The 27,106-nt window shown below is 42.4% G+C and overlaps 2 protein-coding genes across 2 annotated transcripts in view; one reads left to right on the top strand and one right to left on the bottom strand.

The window, feature by feature from the left end:
* Acp1 (acid phosphatase 1) overlaps window positions 1–2,457 on the top strand; it is a 20,138-nt gene extending 17,681 nt beyond the window's left edge. Inside the window, exon 7 of the mRNA XM_021202479.2 lies at window positions 2,364–2,457. Coding sequence (XP_021058138.2) covers window positions 2,364–2,457 — 94 coding nt within the window. The remainder of the gene's footprint in view (window positions 1–2,363) is intronic.
* On the bottom strand, window positions 1,273–10,984 carry Alkal2 (ALK and LTK ligand 2). The gene is made up of 5 exons (XM_021202521.1): window positions 10,269–10,984; window positions 8,262–8,315; window positions 8,101–8,181; window positions 5,250–5,315; window positions 1,273–1,861 (listed from the first exon to the last, which is right to left on the bottom strand). Exons 1-4 carry the CDS (start codon window positions 10,522–10,524, stop codon window positions 5,251–5,253), a joined length of 456 nt encoding a protein of 151 aa, XP_021058180.1. The 5' UTR covers window positions 10,525–10,984; the 3' UTR covers window positions 1,273–1,861; window position 5,250.
* Between the last annotated feature and the right edge of the window lie 16,122 nt (window positions 10,985–27,106).

Below are 27,106 nucleotides of genomic sequence, written 5' to 3'. Positions count from 1 at the left end.
GTGGTATGTGTTTGTAAGTGTTCTCTCGTCCGCAGTTTACAAAGTTAAAGGCAAGCTCGAGTAGTTTTGGTGTATTTTCAGAAAAGAGACCTCAAATTTATATGGATGTATGTCAGAAAGGAACGTGAATTCANCTGGGAAGTTATCAAATACAACTGAAATACAAATCTAGTGTCTGCCTGCTTCTTATTGACAAGTGAACAAGATACCTAAGTTGTCGCCTCCATGTGCCTTTTTATTTGCTTGAGTGTGAGGTTTGAGTTCTTAGCCTCTATAAAGTGATGAGACGGATATGCACATTGCTGTGTTGGGTGGTGATGGGTGTCTAACTGAGAGACTCCAGGAACTTCTGGGCCTTCTTCATGTAGGTGGCGCTCCCTACCCGCTTCCCAGCTGAAGAGGTGGTAACTGTCTATTTTAGCCTGTCTTAGCTCTCTGGTCACTACTGGTGAGTCATGCAGACTACAAGTCCAGTCATGCAGAACTTGTAGTTAGAAGAGCCATCCCGATGTCTGAAAGGAAGCACAGAGACCTGGGAATATGCAGGTATCTTCTTGGCCAGGCCCCCCTCTCAAAGGAGGACAGCTCACACCTGACTCCAGAAGAAAGCAGCTACCCCAACTCTCACAGAAAGGCCGTGATGTCCCAGCACAGGCAGACACTTGAGCTGCCTTTTTCGGGCTCCTGTGGGGCTTTGGTCAGAGTCTTCACAAAATTAAAAACTAGGAAGGGAAAAGACAAGTAGTCAGCCACAGGAGGAAACAGATTAAGTCAGAGCTCTCCATCCTCCTTCAGTGCCTGCCTCAGAAGCTCTGATTTCTCTTTCATGTCATAAGATCCTATTGTTTTCTTGAAATTTTACCTGTATATCTTACATGCAGATCCTTGGAATGTCAGGTTCTGCTTTGTTCTATGGCTGTCCCAAACAGCACAGTGTGTTTATAAGGGCTCATGAACAGAGAAATTAACTTTTTACATTCAGTCAAATTACAATTGTTTAAAATAGAGCCATTAAATTTTAAAACTGTTCTCAGGGTGCTTCTTGGTCTAACATTCTCTTACAATCAGGTAGAAATGGTAGATGTGGAGTACTTATAGCTAATGAGACCAAGCGATCAGGAACTTATGTCATTCAGTACTTAGTCACATCTACACACGCACACGTGTGTGTGTGTGTGTGTGTGTGTGTGTGTCTTGAACAATGTGTGTGTGTATATATATATATATTCTGAGCCATGACATTGTTATAGAAGAGTCATTCTGAAGACTGTTCATTATTCCAAACACTTCATTTATTTCCTTAAATTTATTCACAGTATTTACATATTGAACAATACCTGGAATGTACTTTTACATTTACAGAGGACAAGTGGGACTGGCCTTGGCATATCCACAGATACATATGCCACTGTGTTCAACACAACTGAGGTTTTTTGGTTTTCATTAAAATTTCTCATGCAGTTCCAAACTATACTTTGGGATTTTAATTGTAGAATACAAAATGTCAAATCATACTATATGCTCTATGAAAATACAGTTTAATGTTCTGCCTATGTTTCTAAAGAAATATTCCGTGTGGTTCCACCTAATCTTAAAAAGAAAATGCCTCATTTTACAGAACAATACATCAAATGTGGAATGTTGTCTGTTCTTATAATCTTGAGAGTGGCAAATCTCACTGACAGGTACACTGATTCACTGAATGCATATTTGTAAACTGTCAGCAACATAGAAAATGCAAAGGAATTATGGAAGAGTGCAAAAATAAATCTCTGTCCACAGGAAGTGGGCATGAAGACGGTTCTGTTCTGTTGGTTTCCAAGGCACTTTTCAAGGTTCCTGGTGTGTCGCTCCTTTGCAGCTGAAAACAATTACATCTGGAGTCATATAGCTACTCACTTGTTATTACCAATTCTAGAGGCCGTGGTACAAGTTTAGCAATATAACAACACATTTATAAACAAGAAACCTGTATTTCTCTTACGTTCAAAGTCTAGGTCCTTTCCCCCCACTGGCACTTGGAAAACAACCCAGTTCTATAGTTACCATGTGCTCACTTTGCCTAAGGATGACATCCACCATGCACACCTGTGAATAAATACTTGCTCAAGTGAAGCTTGGTGCTTGGTCTTACATGTGTGATGGGGAACTTTGGGTATTCTGTCAACAGATGTGCAGTTTGTGTCACCTCTGGGGAAGACTTTTCTTCACATTGCTGTGTATAGCCCGGAGCTCAGACTTTCCATTTAACTGATCTGTAGGGTCAGTACTGAGCTATATCCGCGACTCAGAATGCGCTTTCTCTTGTGAGGAAGGCTACTGAGTTTCCCCAAGAAAACCTCATGAATTTACTTTTGTTATAGGACTTGTAAAACCTGCCCCATAGGCTCTGGTCTAGAGCTGGAACAGGAATCTAGTCCAGTGGTCTTGAAGCTAGAAAATGAAGACTACATATAGCAGAAAACTGGTGTGGCCACTGTGAAACAGCAGAACATGTGCTCCGGGTTTTCTCCATGGTAGTGAGACATGATGCTTACTCTAGCCCTGAGGGTCTGACTAGTGTCCTTGAACCAATCTGCCAAGTACTGAGACTCCTATCTAAGTCTTAAAAAAATAGGAATAATAAAAGTTTTAAACTAACACTTGACCGAGATGCTAGTGTTTTGAACTGACAGGCACACCCATATTTTGGCCAAACTGAACCTATTCCATTTTGAACTCATGACTGTTGAAGTAGGTGGCCTTTGGTGCAGAAGTCTGTGAACAGAGATCTTCCTTCCCTTGTAATCATGTTGCATTATCCTGTCAAATCCATCCTGTATAATGCAGTGGTACAGCAGAGGCCGGTGTGAGACTTACTGTGGCTGTCCCATGCCGCATCTATTCAGCATACTTTGCCTTTTCCCTTTATGTTTTTCTGTAATCTACTGTACTGGGCAAGCACGGATGTGCTGCTGAGGCCTGGCAGACATAGACCATTTAGAGCAGGCACATGAGTCCTGGTGGTGGTTTGTCTCTGGGAAACTGAATCCTGGGCAGGAGCAGCCAGCCCTCAGGAGGCTAGCTGGTACCAAAGGCATGAAAGTTCTCAGGGGAGAAGCTGGACCTTGTTTCCTGATTTGCAAGTAAATAGAAATACTTCCCAAGTGACTTCCTAGTAAGGTGGTGAATATCTCTACAAAGACACATGGAAGTGAGGTTTTATCCCCCAGCATGTGTGTGCATGAGTGTGTGTGTGTGTGTGTGTGTGTGTGTGTGTGTGTTTGTGCGCACACACACACACATGCGCGAGAGCTACAAATACAGTGAGAAAATGGAAAATGTTGCAAAGGGAATGAGGACATGCACTTCTCAGCTTTGGCATAAGAGCACCCACTTCCTCCAGCGAGTGCCTGGTGCGTGTGCAACCCTTCCTGTCCTTTCACATCATCCCTGGTAGAGAGCCTCCTACTCTTAGTGCTTCTTGCTCATGATCAATCAGTCAATCCAGATTGTGAGGACACAGTGGCTAACACTGGGAGGCTGCTGTGTGCTGGCCCTGCTGACCCAGCCAGGTCCAAGGTTTGCCTCTGCACAATGCTGCCGTTGTACTGAGCATGCCTGTATATGAAAGAGTGCTGATCTCATACATTTTTTATGAGGTAAGCAACTACTAAAAAAAAATGTAACATTTACCTTTTTTTTTTTTTTTCTGTACAACAGGCATGTTTTCTGGGAACAGCCACTTGCATTCAGGAAGTAGATCTTATTTGTGGTATGAATTACCACTAAATAATGCCTGGCACACTTACGACGTTAAAAATACAGAACTGATTAAATTAAAGTTCTGTCAGTTTGTCTGAAATGATTGAGTACTGTGGGGTGTGTGTTGGGAAGTAATACTGTCTTCCCCCAATACATTAAGCTGAGAACTTCAAGTGTCCAGTGTATAGTTACAACCTGATAGTACATTTACATTTCTCTCACTAAATTTTAGCATTAACATGCTATCTGTGTTAAATTTTTGTTATAATGGTAAGACTAAACCTTTACAGGATATGTTAAATTTGCGTGGCTGTTGTTAGTAACAAATAGTATACTCTAACTTAAACAAAAATCAAGGAGAACATGCTTGGTTCAGTGGAGCATGTATAAGCGTGAAAGATGTTTTTGTTTTACTTTACTAAGGTGTGAAAGGAATGCGCGTTTGACAAGTATGTTTCAGAGTTTTGTGTGTGCATGTGGTAGGTACACGTATGTAGATGTGCATGCCCATGTATACATACAGAAGCTAGGGAAGGGTGTTGAGTGTTCGGGTACATAACTCCACCTAAGTCCTTTAAGACGAGGTCTCTCACCAAAACTGGTGTTAAGGTGATCCACCTGTGTAGCCACTGCAACTCTGGGGTTACATGTGTCTGTAGCCATGTCTGGCATTTTACATGACTAAGAGGGATTTAAACTCTGAGCCTCAGGCTTACATAGCAAATGCCCTTACCCTTTGAGCTATATCCCATGCCCCCTTGTAGCTCAGTTTGTTTTTTCAATTAGATATTTTCTTTATTTACATTTCAAATGCTATCCTGAAAGTTCCCTATACCCTTCCCCCGCCCTGCTCCCCTACCCACCCACTCCCACTTCTTGGCCCTGGTGTTCTCCTGTACTGGGGCATATAAAGTTTGCAAGACCAAGGGGCCTCTTTTCCCAATGATGGCTGACTAGGCCATCTTCCACTACATATGTAGCTAGAGACACGAGCTCTGGGGGTACTGGTTAGTTCATATTGTTGTTCCATGTATAGGGTTGCAGACTCCTTCAGCTCCTTGTGAACCTCAGCTTTTGAATTTTTTTTATAGGCTGGTATGCAGTGCATTGTCGGCTAGCAAGGAGCCACAGTTCCTAGCCTACCACATTCTCTATGTTGTTTATTAAATAAAATTTGAAGGACATTTGTGTCCATCCGTAAGTGTCAGTAACGTAAGTGTTGAACCTGGAAGTCGACAGCAGTAGTTTGAAACCTGTGTCCTGATGTAAACTGCCATGCTGAAATCAGCGAAGTGCTAATGTGAACTTCCAGTAACAATGTCCACTACAGATAGCCAGCAGGGGGAGCCTTCTACTCATGGCCAATGTTTTGAGGTGGGTTGGCTGTCTTTTGCTCAGAGTGAGGCTACTGTAGGGAATGCATGACTGAATTCCATGTGTGTAATATGATCTAAATGGGATCCTGACACCTGCTGTGTGGCCACCACAATTTTGGGGGAGCTTACCTTATCTCTCCATGCACATGGGACTGACCGCCAGCCGAGTAAGTAACCTGGCACATCTTTTATAGTCTGCAGCGAAAACAAACCGTGGACCCTTGTCAGTTGTCTGCACAACACTAAAATTAAACATAGGCTGCTTTTTGTTGCTATTCTTTTGTTTGTTTTGCAAGTATATAAAACACTGTAACTATTTTTTTTAAAATATTCTGAAGCAATAGAGTCTTATCTGGAATCATGAGTTCTAAGTTGCTTACTTTCTTGGCATTACAAGCAGAAATAAGATGAAGGTTACCGAGGGGACAGACACAGTGTCCTCTGAACTATGGCTTTCAGCTTCACAGAAATGCCACGAGTGTTGCTTCAAGTGAGATAGGCTTTTTACATTCCCCTGAATGCAGATTCTATGCAGACCGAGTCCCCACCTGAGATGAGCCTTATATAGACGTTTACAGTGATGTTTGAAAGAAAGTGGGTCATAGGGATCTGTGTGGGAGGTTATGCAAGAAGCAGGGCAGGAGGGTAAGTTCAGTGCTAGCCTGGGCTACTGAATGTATTTGAGGCCACCTTGGGCAGCTTAACAAGAATATGTTCCAAGAAGTAAAAAAAGAGAAATGGAGGTAGTTGTAGCTCAGTGAGAAAGTGCTTGTGGGGGGCCCCTGAACCAATCGTCAACAATAAAGGGGGGGGATTAAAAGTCAAAATTTCAAGTGTAGTAGGAAGTGAAACTGTGTGGCTTCCTATGATTCCACACTTCAGTCTTCTGCTCCATCAAAAACTATGTAGGAAGGCTCAGTCACTGCAGCTATAGGAGAATTTCCCCAGGACACAATTACGTGAAAAGCCTTTGTGACTCATGATTTACTACAGTTTACTTCTCAGGAAGTATTCACCCTCAAAGGAGAATCTAAATGAGTGACAATGACAATGGCTACACACACCCAAAAAGTTACCTCTGAAACGTTCATGGTATATATACTCTTGGTTCAAAGAGGAAAGACAGCTTAACTTGTTTGGACTTAATCTCCTAGATTTTTACTTATTGCTTTTCTTACTCACTGTTTGGAATACAGTTTTCGTTGATAGGATGGAGTAGATTGTGAGTCCAGGAGTGACTTAATAACAAACTGTAAATACTTGCATTTGTAACCTGTGGAGATCTTAACTGTTCCCATCTCAGTCCAAGTCTCAAACAATGCCCCTCAACCACTAATATGCATGTAGGTAGAACATATTCTATTTATCGGTAAGAAGAGAGACTTGGTTTTCATTCCACCAAGCTACTATGGCTATCTAAGAAGATTGGGCTCTATGATCCATATTGATTCTAGAGCTCCAGGATTCCAGTGAATTTCTGAACATCTTAAAGCACCCTGGAAGAGCTACCCACTGCTCTGTTCTTTGTGGAAGAAGAAGTTGGAAGGGGCTAATCTCAATGCACAAATGTGTCAACCTTTCACCTCTGGGGACTCAGCTTGAGATGTGACCAGGAGTCTCTGTATATTATTACAAAAGGATACAACAGTGTGGAGCATAGTACAACTCTCTGGGAGAAGCTTGAAGAGACTGTAGGGTGAAGCATGAGCCTTGAGCCTTGAACCTGGTCTTGTTGATGCCTCTGTGACAAGCCATTTAAATCCTGTCTCCTAATCTCTAATTGGATAGGTTGTAATGCTAGAACTTCATGTTCAAATTTAGAATCTAGAATCATATTGTTGTATGAGAATGTGTATTGTAAAATAGATACACACTTAAACAATAAAAAAGGTTCTATGGCCTCAAGAAAGAAGTTAATTCTCAAACAGAAAATGGTTTCTGTGCACAAGAGTGTAGGGAAGGTAATGAGAGAAGGGGAACTTATGGTAAGTTCAAATGGAAAGTCAAATTCTGCAGGGAGCGTGTCTGCTCACCTTGGGCTTCAGGCCTGACTCTGTCTGATAAGGACAACTAAAGCAGCCTTGCTGGGCCAAAACGCACAGATGTGAGGGCATGAGCCTACCTAGCAGTGTCTGTCACACTGAAGCAGTCTGTAAATGACAGACATCATTATTCAGAAAAGCTCCACTGCCTAAAGAGAAAAAAGAAAATTACTACTTCATGTAACCGGTGTATTTGTGGCAAGCAAAAAGGGCACTTCAGTCTGCTGACTGGGCTCTGTCCTCTGTCTTCTCCACCATCAAGATCCTGCACGGCTTTTCTCCTTTCAGTTTTAAATCAAGCGAAGATCATCATCCCACTTAAAAGAATGAATTTATGAAGAGTGTAAGGAATCATTTTTGGGGAAGTGAAATATAATACAGTAGATAAATAGATGAAGCTTGTTGAAAATGAAAAGAAATTTTAAAGGAGAGAAAGACATATGAGAAACGGGGCCAATGTATGAGCCCCATGTCACTGAGCTGAAGTATAGCCAAAAGAACAGCATTTGGAATAGCAAATAAAATTCTTGGGTGCTGAGGGTTTTATTATTGATGGGATGAAAAGCACACTAGTCAGAGCCATGGTCAAAGAAGCTCAGGCCAACCGGGCTGGTTATATCTCAACACTCTCACCACCAGCAGACACCTGAGCAACTCACGCCTGACCTGTGTGATGCTCAACTGAATAGAATATGGACTTTGTGCCAGAGTTCATAAACAAATGAGGATGTGAATGAAAGGGGTCAACCCATTGCAAGAGCTGATTACATCTAATGGGTTATCATGAGTGGCACTGGTTGCTGGAGAATTTAAGCCAATGTCTGGGCATCCTGCCCCAATCCAGTCAGGTGGGGACACTCAGGCCCCCACACCTGTCACAGAGCAGACCCACTGCACTGAAGAAAGAGTGGAGTTTTGTCCACCGGGTGCTCACTTACATGCAGGGATGGTGCAGTCTCTCGTGTTGTGGTAAAGTCTGTGAAAGTGCTTGCTGCACTTCGGACTGAAATAAAGAGGACCTGGAACACAGAGGAGGAAAGTCACAAAGACTCAGGGCACAAAGGAGCAGGGAGGGCAGAGGACTGAAGGGAACACACACCTGTGAGATGTTTCAGAAACTTGTCCTTCATCCTTAGATCTCGAGGAACAATCTCTACGAGGGGTGAGAAACCATGTTACTTGAACAGTGCACCTATGAAGTGTGGTCATTAAGTGAATGTGGAGATTATCCATACTACAATGCACTGGATAAAACAGGAGAACACTTGGTAGTTGCACAAAATACAATGTAGACACTTAGGTCGGGGCATTGTTTTTTGTTTTTTTTTTGTTTTTGTTTTTGTTTTTCTCAAGCAGCATTAACTACTCTTAAAGCTCCAAATATTACTAGTCTATTCTCTCTCGGAGGCCATAAAGTTACAGGATGACAAAAACATTTTTTTTTCTCTTCGGTTATGTTCCAATGGATCAATCACTTGTAAACACTTTAATTGGAGGAACTTTGGAATCAAATTCCACAGCCTTTAAAAGTTCAAGGAATAAAACTGAACCTTCAACTCCCCAAACGTGTCACTGAACAATATACATTGTAGGTAATGTTTTTAAGGATCAAATTTCTTTAGGATTTTCTGATAGGCTGGTGGGAACAGATGGGAATATACATCACCTTTGTTTATAAGGCAAAGGAGGGGACCTAAAGAAAGGTTTTTACACATCATTTCATAATCATGCTTTTAGTGGGCACCTGGTCTCCAGCATTGGTCCCCTGATTTTTTTTCTGAGTTTAGATATTGTTTTTGCTTCATTTCTCAGCCTCTTCAATCATTTCCACGTCTCTGATCCATGAGGCAAGTAGTTTCTCTATGATTGTGTAACATCACATTTTATTTTACCAGAAATATTGTCCTCCGCTTTCCCAATAGCTGAAGAGAGACACTGGCACAGGGGACATGGAGACTACTCCCCAAGGCCGGCCTTCATGCACTCCTTATTTGAATCAGTTTACACAAAAGTGACCCTATCATGTTTGACCTAATTGTGTCATGAAAGCATTAAAAGCTTGTATGCTTCCCTGAGAAATTCCCACGGGCCACTCCGGGAAGGGCTCCATCAGGGAAGCTCTGGCCATTTCTGCTGCTGGAACTGGTGGCCTGGGAAGCCTCCCCTGCAAAGAGCAGAGTGTCCTGAACTGTGCACCAGCACATCTTGGAAGTGGATTAGGATTGCTATTTGAGAGGCTCACACACAGTCTCTTGTTCCTGCCAGTTTTTTTTTCTTGAGAAATAAGCAAAAAACAAAACAAAATGAACACACACACACACACACACACACACACACACACAAACCCTGTTAAAATTTAAAGTTGATTTATCTTTAAACCTGTGTTTCTGAGAAGCAGTTCTTAAAAAATATTAATACAATGTGTCTTTCAGACACAGAAGTTAGTCCTTCCATCCATACTGTCAAGATCCACTTTTGCTCCTCAGTACACACTGTGGCTAGAACCTTTTGGGGCCCACAGTGACAGGACCCCACTCACTCTTCAGGTCATATTGCTGGACAATCACACATCCTTGGTTTCTCAGGTCCATATGTCAAGACTCATTCTCATCAATTCTATTAGGTTTACGTGTCCAGGACCCCACCCCTTCCAGTCCTCGTGGTCCAAAGCCTTGGCCCTCATTCACTCTCTACCTTGTAGGTTGGCACAGTCAGACACCCACTAATTACCAACTCTACCCCTCAGGTCTACACTGTTGAGATACTCACTTTCTGTTCCTCATAGTCTACACTGTCTGGATCCACATCTAGTCTCCATCCCACTGGTCCATTCTTGCCACAGCTCAATCTTATTAACTTTCTGTACCTTGTGGTCTACACTGCTGCGGGACACTCTCCCACTCTGTTTCTCAGATGCACACTGCTAGGGCTCCCTCTTCTACACTGACCCCACTGGTCTACACTGCCAGATACTCACCTCTAACTTTCTGCCTTTCAAAATCTACGCTGCCAGAACTCTCCCTTACTCTCTTTCATATTATGGTTACACTGCTGGATTCTCACCCACTCTAAGCCCTCCACCAGGTCTACACCGAGGAACACTCACCCACTCTCTGCTCCTCTTGGTCTGCCCCATAATCCGTGGCCTCTCTGCGGCCCAGGGCAAAGTCGGACTCGCCAAGGAGCTGCAGCCTCTTGGAGTCTCCTATGTGGAATTTCTTCAGCTCCTGGACCAGCTCAACTAGCAACCTCAGCAGCGTTTGCCTGTCTGTAGGTCCCCTGGGCTGCGCTCGACCCCGGTCCCCCACCGTGCTAAGCAGCAGCAGCAGCGCAAGGAGCATCGGGCGCCCGGACACGCGCATGGCCCTGGTGGCCTGTGTCGCGGGTCTTGGGACCCGCCGCCCCAGCAGCCGTCGCCCAAGTTTCCCACACGCGGAGTCCAGGCGCAGCCTGCGCCCGCCGCACAACTTTCTTTCACCGCGGGGACTGCGCGCAGGGGTCTTTGGACACCTCTTTGAGATGCAAGGCCACAGGTGACGCCCCGGGGACTGCCGAGGTCCGGAGCCGCGGAGAAGATGGGCGGCCCTGGACTTGAGAGGTCGGGGCACCTGCCAACGGTGGGTTCCGCACTGCCCTCGGGCACCTGCGCCCACGCCGTGGATCCCGCGTCGCCCTCGGGCACCTGATCACCAGAGGTCCCGCGTCTGCCACGCTCCTCGGTCCCCAGTCCCGACACTACTTGATGAGCTCCAGCCCCACTTGTCCAGCGCAGGGACACAGGACGCGCAGCTCCTAAGGGGACAGCGCTCACCCTGCTGCTCCGAGTCCCGCTGTCCTCGGGCGCTTCTTATCCCCGGGACCGCCGACGTCAGGCGGGTCCCCCGGGTTCCGAGCTCCGCTTTAATTAGAACCACGGAGCGCCGCTCTGGGGCGCGTATATTCGTCAGGCCCCTCCGCCTCTCGCTCTCTCATCCCCTCCCCTGTCCCCTCCTGGCCCAGTCTTCAGTCTCCGCCCCTCCCTCACGTCTCCACCCGCGTCTGGTCTCCCCCTCTCTTGTCCTTCCTCTGCCTCTCCTGTCTCCCTCTCCCGCAGTCTGTTTCCCTCCGTTCCTGTCACAAGTGACAGGATGAGCAGAAACGCCTTTACCGGGAACTCGGATCTGTTTTTGTCTAAATGTAGATCTTGGGCTATTTAAAAGGAGCTGCTTGATTGCCTCAGCATTGAGTGTCATCTAGAGTCTGGACTTTCTGAAGAGGGATCTGCTGAACACAGGCAGGTTTCTGGTTCATAAGAAGACGATGGGAGCAGGAGCGTCCTGCAGAAAGCCCCTCACTTGGAGGGACCCAAGCAGCCCACGAAGGTTCTTAGAGCAGCAACACTGCTGTTTCACGCTGGACCCTGGGCCTGGTTGGCTCCAGAGCTCTTGCCACTCAAAGCTGCATCTTTAAGAAAGTTTGATCTTTTGGAAATAGCCAGGCACATTTGCAAGGGCTCAGCAATTTACTTGCTTCTCTCTCTCTCTCTCTCTCTCTCTCTCTCTCTCTCTCTCTCTCTCTCTCTCTCTCTTGTGATAAGTATTACCAACTGCACAGTTTCCCATTTCATTGGTGCTTTCTGGGCAGGAGCTGGAAGTCCTCCAAGTAGGCGATCACATCGGGAAAGGTGTTCTTAGTACAGCATCAGAAAGGGAGAAGGCAAGCATTAAAAGCCTTGATCTTTAACCCGCAGTTGCACAGGCTGCTGCGAAGATGCAGTGCCTTACAGGTGCAGGTGCGCACCTGCACTGGCCAAGGGCGAGCAAGGGATCATCGCTGTGTGCCACCCCCTGCTCTGCACGGTTCTTGAGTTCTAACTCCGTTTCCTCTCTCCACCAATTTCTCCCTCCTTTCAGTGGTTCTCTTTCCCTAGCAGATCAAGTGCCTGGTAGAGTGGGACCAGGAGCTATGGGGGACCCTCACAATTTGATTTTCAAATTTGTTGTTGTTGTTGTTTTTAGTTTTAGTTTTGTTTAGGGCTTTTTTCCAGTTTATTTAGTTTTGTTGCATGCAATATAGTTGAAAGGCATAGGATCCTGATGAAATGAATTTCAAGAGGAAGGAAGATTTCCTGAGAAACAGATCTCAAGATAAGATGGGGTACTTCTCCTTTCCTCCTTTTCTCTACCCCTGTAAGAAGGGACGTGAAGTTCTTCTGGCAATAGGGAGTCCAACTGTCCATCTGCTTTCTCCTTTAGCAGGTCCGCATCCACCACACTCTGGTATCTGCACTTCTATGCACTGCTCGTCACAGTGCAGTGGAGACTTAGAGAGTTTCTAGGTTATTGTGATTATATTTTGCTTAATCCCAAACTGTTTCAGATTTACTTAGTTAGACCTGTTTAAAACAGTGCTTCACAGAATCAAAAGCTTCAAGTTTGAAGATTAAGGAAAACAAAATAACAGCAATGGAATGGAACCCACCCCTTCAAATTCTACCAGCACAACATGTGCTAGTGATGAAATGATCCTTCTGCGGCTTTTCTGGTTCTCAGAGAGACAAACGGAGTCCTTGTGGAACTCCTCTCCATCACCCAAGTGTACCGTGCTTAGCTCACCGCAGAGACAGTTATGTGCACACACAATAGAGAAAATGTGTGTCTGGTTGGTTTTTGGACTTGAAATCTGACAATCAAAAATCAGACAATTTACGAGTCTGTTTAATCTTGCAAAGTTGTATGGTCAAAAGACTCCAAGCATTCCTCATTCCATATAATATAAACATTTCCAGACTTTAAATACTTGTTTGAGGGGATGTATTCACTATTTGAGCATATTCAGCTTTTATATGATATTGTCAAGATGAATTCTGTGGACTTCTCTGCTTACCAGAATGGTGGGTCTTTTAAGCTCTTTGGTAGCGAAGGCTGATTTCAAGACCATACATGCAAGTTCACAAGGATTTTTGAATATAGATTGGAATATTACTTGGTCACTCCAATCCTCTTTACATAAAGTCAGCCTATATGATGATTGGACATAGTTCCTAATCTAAAACTATATAATTTTGCGGTATCACCAATAACAACAAACAAATTCCTACAAAAAGCTGAAGGCAATTCACCTGAAGTCATTCCTATTAGTTAAACATCTATACGGGGTGGAAGAAAAGTTATTAAATTTATATAATCCCTTCTTTACTAAATGAGCAACTGTCTACTGCCAAGGATTTCATGAGCTAAAAAGAGAAAAAAAACAGGATGAAACTATATTCTAGCTTAACCTGGTTTACATTCCTATTGCCGTGATAAAAGCATGACCAAAAGCAACTTGGGAAGGAAAGGTTTTATTTGGCTTCCATATCCCTAGTCTCAGTCAACTGAGGGAAACCAAGGCAGGAACTCAGAGCAGGAACTGGGAGGCAGGAAATGAGGCAGAGGCCATGGAGGGGTGCTGCTTACTGTCTTGCTCCACATGACTTGCTCAACCTGCTTTCTTATAAAACTCAGGACCACCTGCTCACGGGTAGCCGTGTCTCCAGTGGGCTGGACACTCCCACATTAGTCATCAATCAATACCATATAGACTTGCCCTCAGGCAACCTGATAGAGGCATTTTTCTCAATCAAGGTTCTTTTTCCTAGATAACTCTAGCTTGTATTAAACTGACAAAAAAATTCAACCAACAAAAGACCATCAGAGAGCACAGATGTTTACATTATGATTCATAACAATAGCAAAATTACAGTTATGAAGTATCAACAAAAATTATTTTATGGTTGGGGTCATCACAACATGCTGTGTTAAACAGTCACAGCATTAGAAAAGTTGAGAATTACCACTTTAAACTCTCTCTTTCTTCATGGTATGGCATATAATACAGTTAAGTATAAACAGCATGTTTTAAAATGAATAATCATATTTGTTTACCAGTATATTAGCTACTTAACAATCATATCACTAGAAAGATGAACAGCCGTCTTTCATAAACAATACCTTTATGGACTACAAGAAAATATAGAAATTTTGTTGATTTTACTGTCAATATAAAGTAATATGCTACGAATGTACTAGAAACTGTATAAATAATTTAGGAGGTTCTTATAACTGGTCCAATCTTTCTAACAAAAATGTAGTAATGTAGCTCTCTAAGAATTCAGGAATGGCATCTGTACAGAATTCTAAGTGTCCTTCTACTCCATGTGTAAAACTGTGTAAGTCCTTTCTGTCTCCCCACTCTTTGATGCCTTATTTTGTACCATGGGAAGACTCATGAGCCAAAGTCTTCTACTAAGATACTTGATACTATGACTGGTGTGCCTTTATTCAATATTTCCCCATAACTAAGGTGAAGAGAATGTTCCATGCTGGAAAGGATTGAGGAGAGGGCATGCTTTCTTATTGGTGTTATACAGCCAACCTGGGGGGAAAGTCTCAAAACGTCTTAGTGTCTCCCTTTGGATACTTCAACCTGCCATCTTTCTATGACAAGATTTGTATGTATACATCGATCTACAACATTTTTTTAAAAAGCCCGTCTGGGGTATAAAAAAACATTTGAACAGCCAAACCAGTCTATAGGCATATCTGAGCCCAATAGCATTTTGTGTGTTCAGGAGCAATACCTAACTACTTACATTTCATATATTTCCTACAGAAGGTAAAATATCCTGGTTACAAGTAACACAGAGAATGATGCAGGGCCAGGCAGAGATCTGAGAAGTGCCATAATAGTCTCACATGTCAAGCTCTGAAGGTTTGGGGTTTGATAATTTAACTCTTCTGACAGATCAATAGATGGCAACGGTCTCATACACACTATACTTTTCACTCGCTCTTATTAAGAGGAGTATCAGGTATAGCTATTCAGGGTCCTCTTTTCTGGGACATCATGTCTGCTTTGGATCCATGATTTAGAAGATAAGTAGAATTTCAGAAGAGTCGGGCCTGCTGTTGGTCATTAGGCATATAGATCTTAGGCTGTGACTCTGCCACAGGTAAGATTAAATTCAGTATAAAGAAAAGGAATTTGCTGTTAGACACCGCCCCCCCCCTTTCCCTGAAATCTTAAGTAGCCCAGGAATAAACCATTACCAAGCCCTATCCAAATTTAGAAACAATACACTTCGGAGTCAACAGAGGGGAGTGCAAACCGCTAACAAAGTGCAGGTTGGAGAAAATGAGCTCTGTTTCGACTCCAGGGGCCACTTCTCCCATTGGTGAAGTGATAGAAGACCTGTACTAAGAGCAGAAAGGAGGCCCTTCATGCTGACAGTTGGCTGCACCCTGTACTCCAGCCTATCTGAGAACTCAGAAATTCATGCTCTTTTGTCTAGTGCTTTTTCTTTTCCTTTAAAGATGATTCATTTATTTATGTACATGAGTATTTTGCCTCAGTGTATGTATGTGCGTTTAAGAATCCTATTCATTTAATTTTTAAGATTCGTGTATTTTCACACTCTCCTTTCTTCCTGCTTCCTGCTCTTATTGACTGCTCCCCTCTCACCTTGTCTCTGATCTCCCACTGACCTCCGCAGGCCAGGTGGGGGCTCCCTTGCGCTCCGTGGTTTTCCTATCCTATGGCTCATCTGCTTTGCCCTGTTTGGTTTTCCTGGCACACCCATTGCTTTTCTCTTTTCTTTTCTTTGTGGCATATGCATACAGGCATGTGCCAGAGCACGTACCTGTGTGCGCGTGTGGAGGCTAGAGAAGAGCATCAGGTGTCTTCTCCATCACTTTCTACTATGTTTCCCTGTGACCGACTCTCTCACTGAGCCTCTAGCGCCAGGCTGGCAGCCACCAAGCCCCAGTGAGTCTCTCGATTTTGCCTCTTGCTATTTTGGAATGACATGCATGTATGACTGTGCCCAGCTTTTTAGGACATGTTCTGGGCATTTGAATTCAGGCTCTCAGACTTGTACAATAGCCTTCTTACCCACTGAGCTATTTCCCCAGCCCCACTAAGTTGCTTTTCTGTGTCTTCTATTCAACTACTAATCTCTCAACCATAGCGTACTTGATTCATTATATAACAATGGCGTTTAGTTTAATTATATAATTTAAAAAGTGAGTAAGTATATTATTGCTATGTATTCTTACTGACAGCTACAAATAATTACTAAAGCAAATATTTCTTGGGCACTATTAGACAGCCTTTTATTACTAAAACAGATAGTGGGGACAATGAACTTCTAAAGAGAAAGCTTTAGAGTTCAGATCACTGCTTTTGCATAGATAGAGAAGGAGCACTTTGTGGAGGGAACACATAAAAAAAAGCATGCAAGGGGCCAAATTGCACATCTCAGGGAGAGAATAGAGAGCAGAAAATGCTGGTGTCCCACCGTCCCTCTCAAGGACACACTGACCCAAGACCTCCCACTTAGGCTTCATCTTTCAAAGAAACCGCCACTTCCCAACAGTGCAAAGCAGGTAGCCATTCTTCAACAGATGACTTTATGGAATGCTTACGATCCAAAATAACAGCAAATTATGTGCTCCTCTGGCTTCCAAAGTTTCACACACATCTCACAAATGCAAAACCTATTCAGTCCCTGATGCCTCGACAACCGTAGCCTCATTCAAAAGTAAAATTTCTAATTCTCCTTCAAGATTCGAGACAAACTCAGCTAATTGCTTAGGAATCATTGAACAAGGAAGCCATGCCCCTTCTCCCTGTGCACAATGTTATAAGAGGCACAGAGTGATCAGCCAGCACCAAAAGGGAAGAATGGGGAGCAGAATGAACAAGCATCAAACAAGCCCAAACCCCAAAAAGCCAAATAGTAAATCTCCAAACTCCATGAACCTCAACCAGTGCTCTCTGGAGTAGACGTGGGCTCGCAAGAGTGATGGGGGCCTGCCCACGTGGCTGTGCTTCATGCACTCCACAGACCCTTTCTCAGCTCAACTCTACATTCTAGCTTTCTTTAGTAGATGTTCAATCTTTCTGGTATCTCTAGCTTCCTGGGGTCTCTGTTATAACTTATATTTTATTCTCACAGATCCACAATTCACCCTGTGAGGAAGTCCTATCCCACCACACACTACCTGACCTCAGGCTTTTCTTTAAAATCTCAACAGGAACTATGACCCTGACTCTTGCATTCTGAAGGCCTGCAAAATAGGTGTCATGGAGAGAACACCAAGGTTTGATGCTAAATGGGATGGATGTGGATTCTCTTGAACAATAGTTGCAATGGTTTCTGCTGCTTGGATTCAACTGTCCAGACTCTATGGGGATGTAAAATACCCTGATTCTATTACTAAAAGGTTCTACCCTAGAAAGTCTCCTAAATACTTTTGAATTTCTGCACTTCTAAGCCTCCGGTGTTTGAGGTCTTGCTGATTCCCGAGATACACTTGATATCTGATTCATGCAGAATGCAAGTCAGGGTTACGGTCCCTACTGAGATTTTAAAGAAAAACCTGAGGTCAGGCCGTGTGTAGTGTGGTAGGACTTCCTCACAGGGTGAATTGTGGATCTGTGAGAATGGAATATAAATTATGACAGAGACCCCAGGAAGCTAGAGGTGCCAGAAAGGTTGAATATCTACTAAAGAAAGCTAGAGAAGTAGAGTTGAGTATACAGGTAGAGAACATTTGACTTAATTTTCCTTGGTGTTAGAAACAAAACTCTTCTGAACGTGTTTCTTTTCTCATAAAACTGAGGCTAGATTTGCTCCGTTCCTTCTGCCCTCTGATTATCAGTACAAATTTGGCTAAAAATAGCCATCAGTACTATTGTCACAACATTAGTCCTGGGATGGTTTGAATTTCCTTCTACCAGAGAACCTAGTTTATTACCTTTAAGGTAGACCTTCCACAGGCCCTCAAGATATGGACAAAATTCAACCAAATCTTTGCCAGGATACTATACAGGTGATTTTCAATATTTGTCATTGTCATGAGAGCCCTCACCAGCCTAACCCTTCCTGTCTGCATTCCTATTATGATGATGGCCTTTTGAGTTCTCTTATGAATTTAGAATTTCACTCATTTGTTTTAGATTTTTCTTTAAAGCAAGCCCTCATTATTTTATGGCTTCCCTAAGTGTTGTAATGTCTTCCTTTTCATCTCTAATTTTATAATTTGGCTTTTCTCTTTCTTTTGGTTACTTTTATCCAAAGGCTTGTCAATCTTGTCCATTGTTTCAAAGAGCCAAAAAATCTTCATTGATTCTTCATATTCACCAAAAGTCTTTATTAAGTTCTATTTATAGCATCCAACATCATCAGATAGAGCCAAATCACAATTATCTAGGCATCCCTCAATTAAATCATGTGTACAGCCAAGGTTGATAATCACAAGTACCTGTGCTATGAGAACCAGCATTACTAAAATATAAAGATAATTTGAAATAGACCGTTTCCGTTGAAGGCATGTGATCACATAGTAAAGATTGGCAACTAAATTTTTAGAAGAGTATTGATGTTTTATTTGAACTGCTTTGTTGTTCCTTGTGGGAAAAGGGACAGTCAATGCGCCCCGCGGTGACAGGGAATTATTCATATTGGCATGGGAGTCAGGCAGAGGAAGCTACAGAATAAAGCTTCCAAGGTCAGGCCTGGAACCTCAGAGGTTAAGAGAGAAATATGAGCTGGAAAGGAGGGAAGTCAACAGGACAGGAAACGTCGTGACTTGCCCTAATTCTCTCCAGAGTTAACTGCACATTTCAACTTGAGTTTTTGTTCCTCTCCTTGAAGATGTGTCATTGTAACTCGATCCCCATTTCTTCATGCTGTACATGAAATTGACAAGTGTACATACTACCTTAGAGTGTTTGGGAACAATAATGTATGTTAATGTCTAAAATTTAATAAACAATTAAAAGTGATTACGATAATTATTAGTTCTTAGTAGTTGTTCTGTATGGTCTGGAGTATGATCTACAACTGCTGGACTTTGTGTTTCAAATGAGTAAATTATTGTATCAAACAAAATCCGAAGAACAAATTGTAATTATAGGTAGAAGAGGCAGACAGATAGCCATGTATCATTTAATCTGATATAAAACCCACCAGAGATGACCAGAGTTAGCTGGATAGAGCAAACGTAAGTAATGTCATCAAATTGGGGGCTCACAAACATCCAGCAGAACTCACCTGGGGAAGCTGTGTTGAAGCTATCAGCAAGACTTCCTGATAGCCGTGTTTCTCTACGGATGTACTTTGTGTTTTGAGCTTTGCATTCCCATTGCAGGTAATTTATACTATGGGATAAACAATAGTTCCCTCTGTTTTTAATAGTTTACCTTCTAGCTGTTCTCAAGGATACAACATGACCCAAGACAAAGAGCTTGGAGGTCATTTGACATAAACATGACTGAATCTGAGATAAGGGAAGGCCTTCTTGCATTCAGAGTCTACTTCCAAAAAGCTTAAAAAGCACATAGAAAGTTATCAGTTTAATGTATAATAGTGTATATAGCTATTATAGATTATGCAACTTGTTTACAGACACAGAAGATAAATAAGTAAGTGCACCTGAACAAACCCAGTTAGCAAGTTTTCATGAGAGGAGCACCAATCATGACATGGATGATGACTGAGCTGCAGCTCAGTGGATCAGAGTCCAAGCCAGCAGTGTTGAGGACAAGCCTAAAGCTAGAATCTAGACTGTGCCTGAGGATCTGGGCCAGTGGGTAAATTTTCATACATGTGGGTAATGTCCATTTCTCCAATCTGAAGCATCAAGCACGTACAATTTTTTTTCTTTCTTTGATATTTTCTTTATTTACATTTCAAATGCTATCCCGAAAGCTCCCTATACCCTCTCCCCGCCCCTGCTCCCCTACCCACCCACTCCCATTACTTGGCCCTGGCCTTCCCCTGTGCTGGGTCATATAAAGTCTGCAAGACCAAGGGGCCTCTCTTCCCAATGATGGCCGATTAGGCCATCTTCTGCAACATATGCAGCTAGAGACATGAGCTTAGGGGGTACTGGTTAGTTCATATTGTTGTTCCACCCACAGGGTTGCATCCCCCTTCAGCTCCTTGGGTACTTTCTCTAGCTCCTCCATTGGGGGCCCTGTGTTCTATCCAATAGCTGACTGTGAGCATCCACTTCTGTGTTTGCCAGGCACTGGCATAGCCTCACAAGAGGCCGCTATATCAGGGTCCCTTCAGCAGAATCTTGCTGGCATGTGCAATAGTATCTGGGTTTGGTGGCTGATGATGGGATGGATCCCTGGATGGGGTAATCTCTGGATAAGCACGTACAATTAAGAGGACATACATGAGGTCTTTTTTTTTTTCTGCCTCAGACACACTAGGATTCTGAGTTTATTAGAAATGCGTACACTCTGCTCATCAGACCCTTACTTCCAGTCACAAGAATATTTGAGCATAGCTTTCCTGCTTCTCTGACACTTTCCCACTGTTATTATGCAGCTACCAGGTACTATTTCAACCCATTTGGGTTTCTGTAAAAAAAAAAAAAATCATAAGCAGGGTGGTATATCAACAGCATATTTATGTATCACAATGTAAGGAGGGGATGTGTGGAAAGTCCAAGATAATGCACCAGTAGATTCTATAGTGTCAGGATTTTGGTGAGCACCTTCTTTTCACATATATGTGCCTTCTTGTGGCTTCCTCGACGGTGGGAGGGGGTAGGCAGCTTCGCGGGTTCTCCTTCATAGGTACAGCAATCTTGTCATGAGATTACTCTCAGGACCATGTCAGTTTCCCAGGGTCCTTCCCTGTAGATGGTTGCATTGAGAATTAGGTTTTAATAGGAATTCTGTGAGCACATAAACGTGCAGAGTACAGCAGACCATCGTGCCGGGATACCTTCTACTTTGGGCTTTCAGTGGTTCTTACCCCGCCCTCTTCTCTTTTCTTAGACTGAGAGCCCATCCCATGGGACGGGGCACACCTACATTTAGAGTGGCCCTTCCAATAGCAATTAAGCTAATCTAGAAACTGCCTCAAAGTTAGCTTTGCTAGATAATTCCAAATCTTGCCAAATTGACAATCAATCCTAACCATCACAGACTTTTTTTCTTGGAAAGTCTATATTTTTGCACTGATATAGCATGACTAAAATTAAAAAACAACAACGACAACAACAACAACAAACCCCAAAACCTTGTTTCTGGTCTTTCAAATCATAGTATTGGACTCAACACTGCATCTATATTACAAAACAACAGTAAGTTCATGACGTAGAACGTGCCCTGACATTATCCAGCATATGTGAGGCATGGCTTGTCAGACACTGACCTCGATAGCTAAAATGTGGCCACGCTCTTATCATGGGCAAGCCAGTATCTAGAGAGAAACAACTCCTGATATTGATTGATGTAGTTTTATAGGCATTTCCTATCAGATCATGATGATAAAACAGTTTTTAAGACCCCAGTTTTGCTCAAATTAGTTGATAGGTTCTACTTAAAGTGACAGGCAACTCCTCTTACTGCTGGTGATTATGGTCTTACCCAGTTTTGATGAATATTTCTAAAGACAAATTTCCTAAAATTTTCATCTAACATGAAGACATTTTGTTTTTTTCATCAGGTTGAAATCAAAGAGGAATAGGAAATAATGAAAAAAGTTATAGGCACTCCAAAGCTATAACTTACATTAAGCCAGAATTTTTTTTTTTTTTGTAATTTGTATGTATAGGAAGTGAAAGCTCTGCGTGTTTGACATGATTAGTACATCTGTGAAAGAGTAGTTCCTTATGTAGTGTGGGCAATTATAATTTCCTTCATCTTTTAAAATACACCATCATTGAGAAACGGTTATATCAAATGTCAGTGTCAACTCTATCAAGTTTAGGGGCATTCAGACACACAGGAAAGAGAAAATCAAGCATCCAGATGCCCAAACGTTTGGCATCCAAGAAATTCCACTGACACGATGACTGGCTCCTTGCAAAGTCATTTTGCTGAGCTGTCTCTGAGGATACGTCTGCAATTACCCATACGTATCCCTGGGAATACTGGTGGATTTTAAGCTGACATGATTTTTAAATGTGCTAAAGATGTTTGTTGTTTAAGGAGCCCATGGGTAATTTATTTTTAAAGCAAATAAGCATCTCATTAGGAAAGTTTCTATCTTCTCTTTCTTTTTTTTTAAATAATCAAATCTATAATTTTTTATGTCACTATGTATAGATGGATTTTAAAAACAAGTTGTGGGTATTTTAGAATTTTTATGACATGTATTTTGTGCCATCTATTTTACAATGTTATCAATATTAGTATTTAAGATTTCTTCTTGGCTCACAAGAAAGAGATGCTCTGTTTAGTGCTCCTGGATTTGCTTTTGCACATCTCCTTCAGGAAAAGCAAACTACAGCTGAGCCATGGGTTTGGGGAAGATATGAGCATGCTGTGTCTTTTTGTTACACTGGAAGAATGCATTCTTTAGATCCTGCCATTGCTTCAATTCAATCTTTAGGTTCAAGAGCAGATTTTTACTCTGCATGTATTCTTTCTCATAAAGGCATTTAAAAAAAAAGTATTAACATTCTGGAGAGAACAAATATATGGGTTTCAAACAGAGCTCTACCAACACGTGTCTGAATAGTTCTTTCATATCCAGAAGCTGTTCATTTCTCCAGAATGCTCTTGAAGATTTGGTGTCTCCTGATGTTGGGTATGATAATGGATTCTTAGGATCAGCAAGTTAGGAATGAAATCTTAGCCATGCTTGGACTCTCTTGGTGAACTAGACCTTGGTTTCAGTAAGATGTTCAGTTGATCGTAAGTACGATAAAGAAGTATGCAGAAAACTCATTAAGGTCATTTCAAATAGGCTAAACTATTAAAGAGAGAGAGAGAGAGAGAGAGAGAGAGAGAGAGAGAGAGAGAGAGAGAGAGAGAGAGAGACTGTCCCGGGTATGGAAAAGATTTAGCTCCTTAACTACTCACTACTTTTCCCTGTATTGTCATGGCCCGATGTAACATTTCTTTATTCTTTGATTTTTCTAACACCCTATTGAAAATTTCATATTATACACATTTAAATCTTACATTCAGTTGAGACAATATTAGTTATACGCACTTCTCTTCTTCTTCCATCTGTATCTTGTTTTTATATTTTTATTTTTAAGGCTTAAAACGAATGCATTCTGTTCAAGTTACTGAATCTGTAGTTTAGACTATAAATGATCCTAAAGTTGGAAATAAGTGATATAGTAATGGCTTTTGTGACAAGCAACAGAAAACTCAAAAAGTGGTTTATAATTACACATAAAACACACGTGTGTACCATAGACTCATACATGCATAGTGCCAAGAGGTGAGGTCCTGAAAAAGACCCTGTGAATCATATCTGCTTTCCCCACCTTGATATGGAGAGTCTTGATTCTTTTCCAACAGCCTTTGATAGGTACCAAAGGTAGAGTTTGCAGCATGGTTCTAATTCTCTTCATACTTGGAAATTTGTGCATCTGGTTTCATCTCTCCCTTACCCATGTGTGTTAGTTAGGCTGATGGGTAAGCACATCTCAACCCTAAGCTTTTTGGTCAGTGCTCTGAAAGAACTACACATACTTCTTGTAGGGAACATTTGACGTTGCTTTAAATCCTGGGCTTTGGGGATTCGTTCTTGTGATGGTAGCCTCAGTAATAGCAGCCGATTGAGCAGTAGGTAAATTCACTGACAGGTTAAAATAATTAGTGTTGTGTTTACTAATACATTCCAGGAAACACAGCTTGCTTTGACTTAAACAAATAACCAATTATCTCCAATTCAATTGTTGTCCTTTCAGATGCACCTTACCCTTATACCTTGCTTGGAGCTGTAATTTTACAGGCAACACTTTTGTGTTCGAAAGCCTTTGTGTAAAGTTTTCCTTTGTTTCTTGATTTAATTGGTTGATGTGATTATAAGTCACTGAACAAGGCAGTACTCACACCTAAGGAAGATTTTATATGAGCACTCACTTGATCAACAACAACTCGGCTTCCGTTTTATTATTTATTATCGCCACGATAATGATGATGATGATGGCGATGGTTGTGGTGGTGGTGGTGATGTGTGTGTGTGTGTGTGTGTGTGTGTGTGTGTGTGTGTGTGTGATGTGACTGTATTGTGAGTAGGTGTATGTATGCCACATTGTATATGGGGAGGTCAGAAGACAACTCTGTGAGGTTGGTTTTTCTCCTTCAGCCTTTCTGTGGGTTTCTGGGATCAAACTCAAGCAATGAAACTTGGGCAGGAAAGTGCTTTTACTCAGCTCTCTATTTTCATGTTTAAATTGGGCATGGTTAAAAAAAAAGTGTTAGTGTTTGAGAGAGGTTGAAAATTGCTTGTCTCAGAAAAGTTAAGATGACACAGCAAAATCAGCCCAAACTGGGGGTCTTGAGCAGCTTTCAGGGACTCCTTCCACTTCCAGGTTTCCCAGCAAATGAGACAGACACCAGATACTGTATAGAAAGAACTGTTCAGAGATAATGTGCCTGTGGAGTTGATTGGTTAAAAAGATGAGGGAGGAGAGTGGGTAAAGTTGAAAGTTTCTATATCTGCTATGCTCCTATGAACAGGGACATTGGAGATTGAGTGCTTAGTACATCAGTAACCTGAACCAGATTCCATCCTGATTCTACGACCTGATATTACGCAGTGTGAGTTTGCAAATCCGTGGTCAACAAAACCAATGTTTTCTTAGATATATTTAATATTTTTCTTTCTCTTTTTTCTTTCTTCCTTCTCTCCCCTTCACTTTCTAATACAAAGGAAACTAGGGTTCTCCTTTGACTTCTAGCTTTGCTAATAAAAGAATTTAAAAACATACTTGTAAGGAAGGGACATCAACAGTTTTATTACAGTTTGAGAAACAATAACAATAACGAAAATAAACAGATGAAAAGGGCAGAGATGCTGTAGATCCAGGCATAGGCCAGGAGGAGGGAGGAGAGGAGAAAACCACAGTTTTCAAATTTGGCACCCAGATCAGAGATAGTGAGGAAAGCCGGAATCTCAGAGTAGGAATGCCTATCTGAAAAGAGGTGGACATGCTCAGGCCTGCCTGCAGAGCCAGATGCTGGTGTCCCAAGAATAGAGCCTTGTGGTTAGAAATAGAAATTGAGATGATATATATTAAAGGAAAATCACTTCTGGGAATGGAAGAGAACTAATGGGCTGTGGAAAGCACAAAGCATCATCAAGCCTAAAGGTACATGATCTCTATAGGACATTTGCATACCATATCCCTGTCCTCTATTTCTTGGGTTTTTCTCTCAGGAAGATTGTGGGAGCATCTTCCTACAAGTGGATTAGAAGCCACAAGTGCAAGTCTTAAGAATTGATCAGCTATGTGATCAAAAGTATAAATATTAGCTCAATCATAAGAAATCTTAACATTTAAAATCTCGGTGCAGATAACAGTGACATGAATACATTTGACTATACATATTCCTGGAATATTCTTATTTTTCCAGGGCGACTCGCTTTACTTACCTCACAGAACTCTGGTAGCACACACACATTTGCCTAACTTCATCTTAGATGGCTACATTTTCAGACACACCAGACCCAAAATACTGGGCAGACATGTGAAGCTGTATGGGATGCAGACAAACATCCTTAGAGATTCTAGGCAGAGCCTTTGTAGAGTCCCAAGGCCACAAAGAGTCAGGATCGAATGACATTCTAAGAATTCTGGAGACAAAGGAATGAATCTGAAGACATAAAATAAATTTACAGGAGACATAGGCCTGGAGATGTGTGTGACCTAAGTGTCTCAACTGTGTTCACTACTGTGTAAGACATGGTAAAGTATACACTTTTATACAAGATGGTCTTATGTTTTCCCCCCTTTTTAAAAAATTAAATTAAATTTTATTTTTATTTTTTACTTATTCACTTTATATCCCGATCATTGTCCCCCTCCTGGTCACCCTCTCCCACAGTCCTTTCCCCATCCCCCTTCCCCTTCTCCTTTGAGTGGGTAGCCCCCACCCCCACCCCTGGTATTTCTCCTACCCTGCACGTCAAGTCACTGCAAGGCTAGGTGCTTCCACTCCCACGGAGGCCACACCAGCTAGAAGAACAAATCCCAGATACAGACAACAGCTTTTTGGGATAGCCCCCGTTCTAGTTGTTGGGACCCACATGAAGGCCAACCTGCATATCTGCTATATATGTGCTGGGAGGCCTAGGTCCAGGCAGTGAATGTTCTTTGGTTGGTAGTTCACACACGGAGAGCCCCAAGGGCTCTCAGTTGAGCCTGTTGAGTCTTCCTGTGGAGTTCCTATCCCTTTTGGGGCCTGCAATCCTTCCTTCTATTCTTCAGTAAGAGTTCCCAAAGTCCATCCACTGTTTGGCTGTGGGTGTCTGTATCTGAGTCAGCGGCTGGGTGGAACCTCTCAGAGGTCAGCCATGCTAGACTCCTGTCTGCGAGCACAACAGAGTATCATTAATAGTGTCAGGGATTGGTGTTGGCTCATGGGATGGATCTCAACATGGGTCAGTTATTGGTTGGCCATTTCCTCAGTTTCTGCTCCATCCCCTGTGCCTGAATTTCTTATAGACAGGATCAGTTCTGGGTTGAAAGTTTTGTGGGTGGGTGGGTGTTTCTATCACTCCACTGGGGGGTCCTGCCTGGCTTACATACAGGAGGTGGACTCTTCAGGTTCCATATCCCCAGTGTAGTGAGTCACAGTTAAGGTCACCTGCATTGATTCTTGGTCACCTCCCTTATTCCAAGTCTCTGTCTCATCCTGGAGATGCACCCTACCTCCTCACCCCAGGTAGCTGCAGATTCTCATTCTTATTTTAACGCCTGATTTATGATACCTTGTTATGAATGTGTCTTAATTCCCATCTGGACTCTGCACTAAGCTACATGATGCTCTGGCGGAAAACAGAACGTAAACGCTCTGCTTGTAAACATTTGCAATTTAGCTCAGCTAAGAAGTAAAAGGAATTGTGAAGAGCAATATGCATCCAGGACTGTGTTTATCTGTGGGCTTTTCATGTCAGCTAGGGGATTCTGCATGATCTGTTAAACCTGCAGG

Source organism: Mus pahari, chromosome 7 (genome assembly GCF_900095145.1).
Source record: "Mus pahari chromosome 7, PAHARI_EIJ_v1.1, whole genome shotgun sequence".
In the NCBI taxonomy this organism is placed as follows: domain Eukaryota; kingdom Metazoa; phylum Chordata; class Mammalia; order Rodentia; family Muridae; genus Mus; species Mus pahari.
Note: the sequence above shows the minus strand (reverse complement) of the source record. Positions and strands in the feature narration are given on the sequence as shown.

Coding starts and splice junctions, on each gene's coding strand:
- Alkal2 (XM_021202521.1), bottom strand. CDS start 10,524: ATGCGCGTGTCCGGGCGCCCGATGCTCCTTGCGCTGCTGCTGCTGCTT. Junction 8,182..8,261: donor GTTTCTGAAACATCTCACAG/GTGTGTGTTCCC, acceptor TCTGTGTTCCAG/GTCCTCTTTATTTCAGTCCG. Junction 5,316..8,100: donor AGACTGCACCATCCCTGCAT/GTAAGTGAGCAC, acceptor TTTTCGCTGCAG/ACTATAAAAGATGTGCCAGG.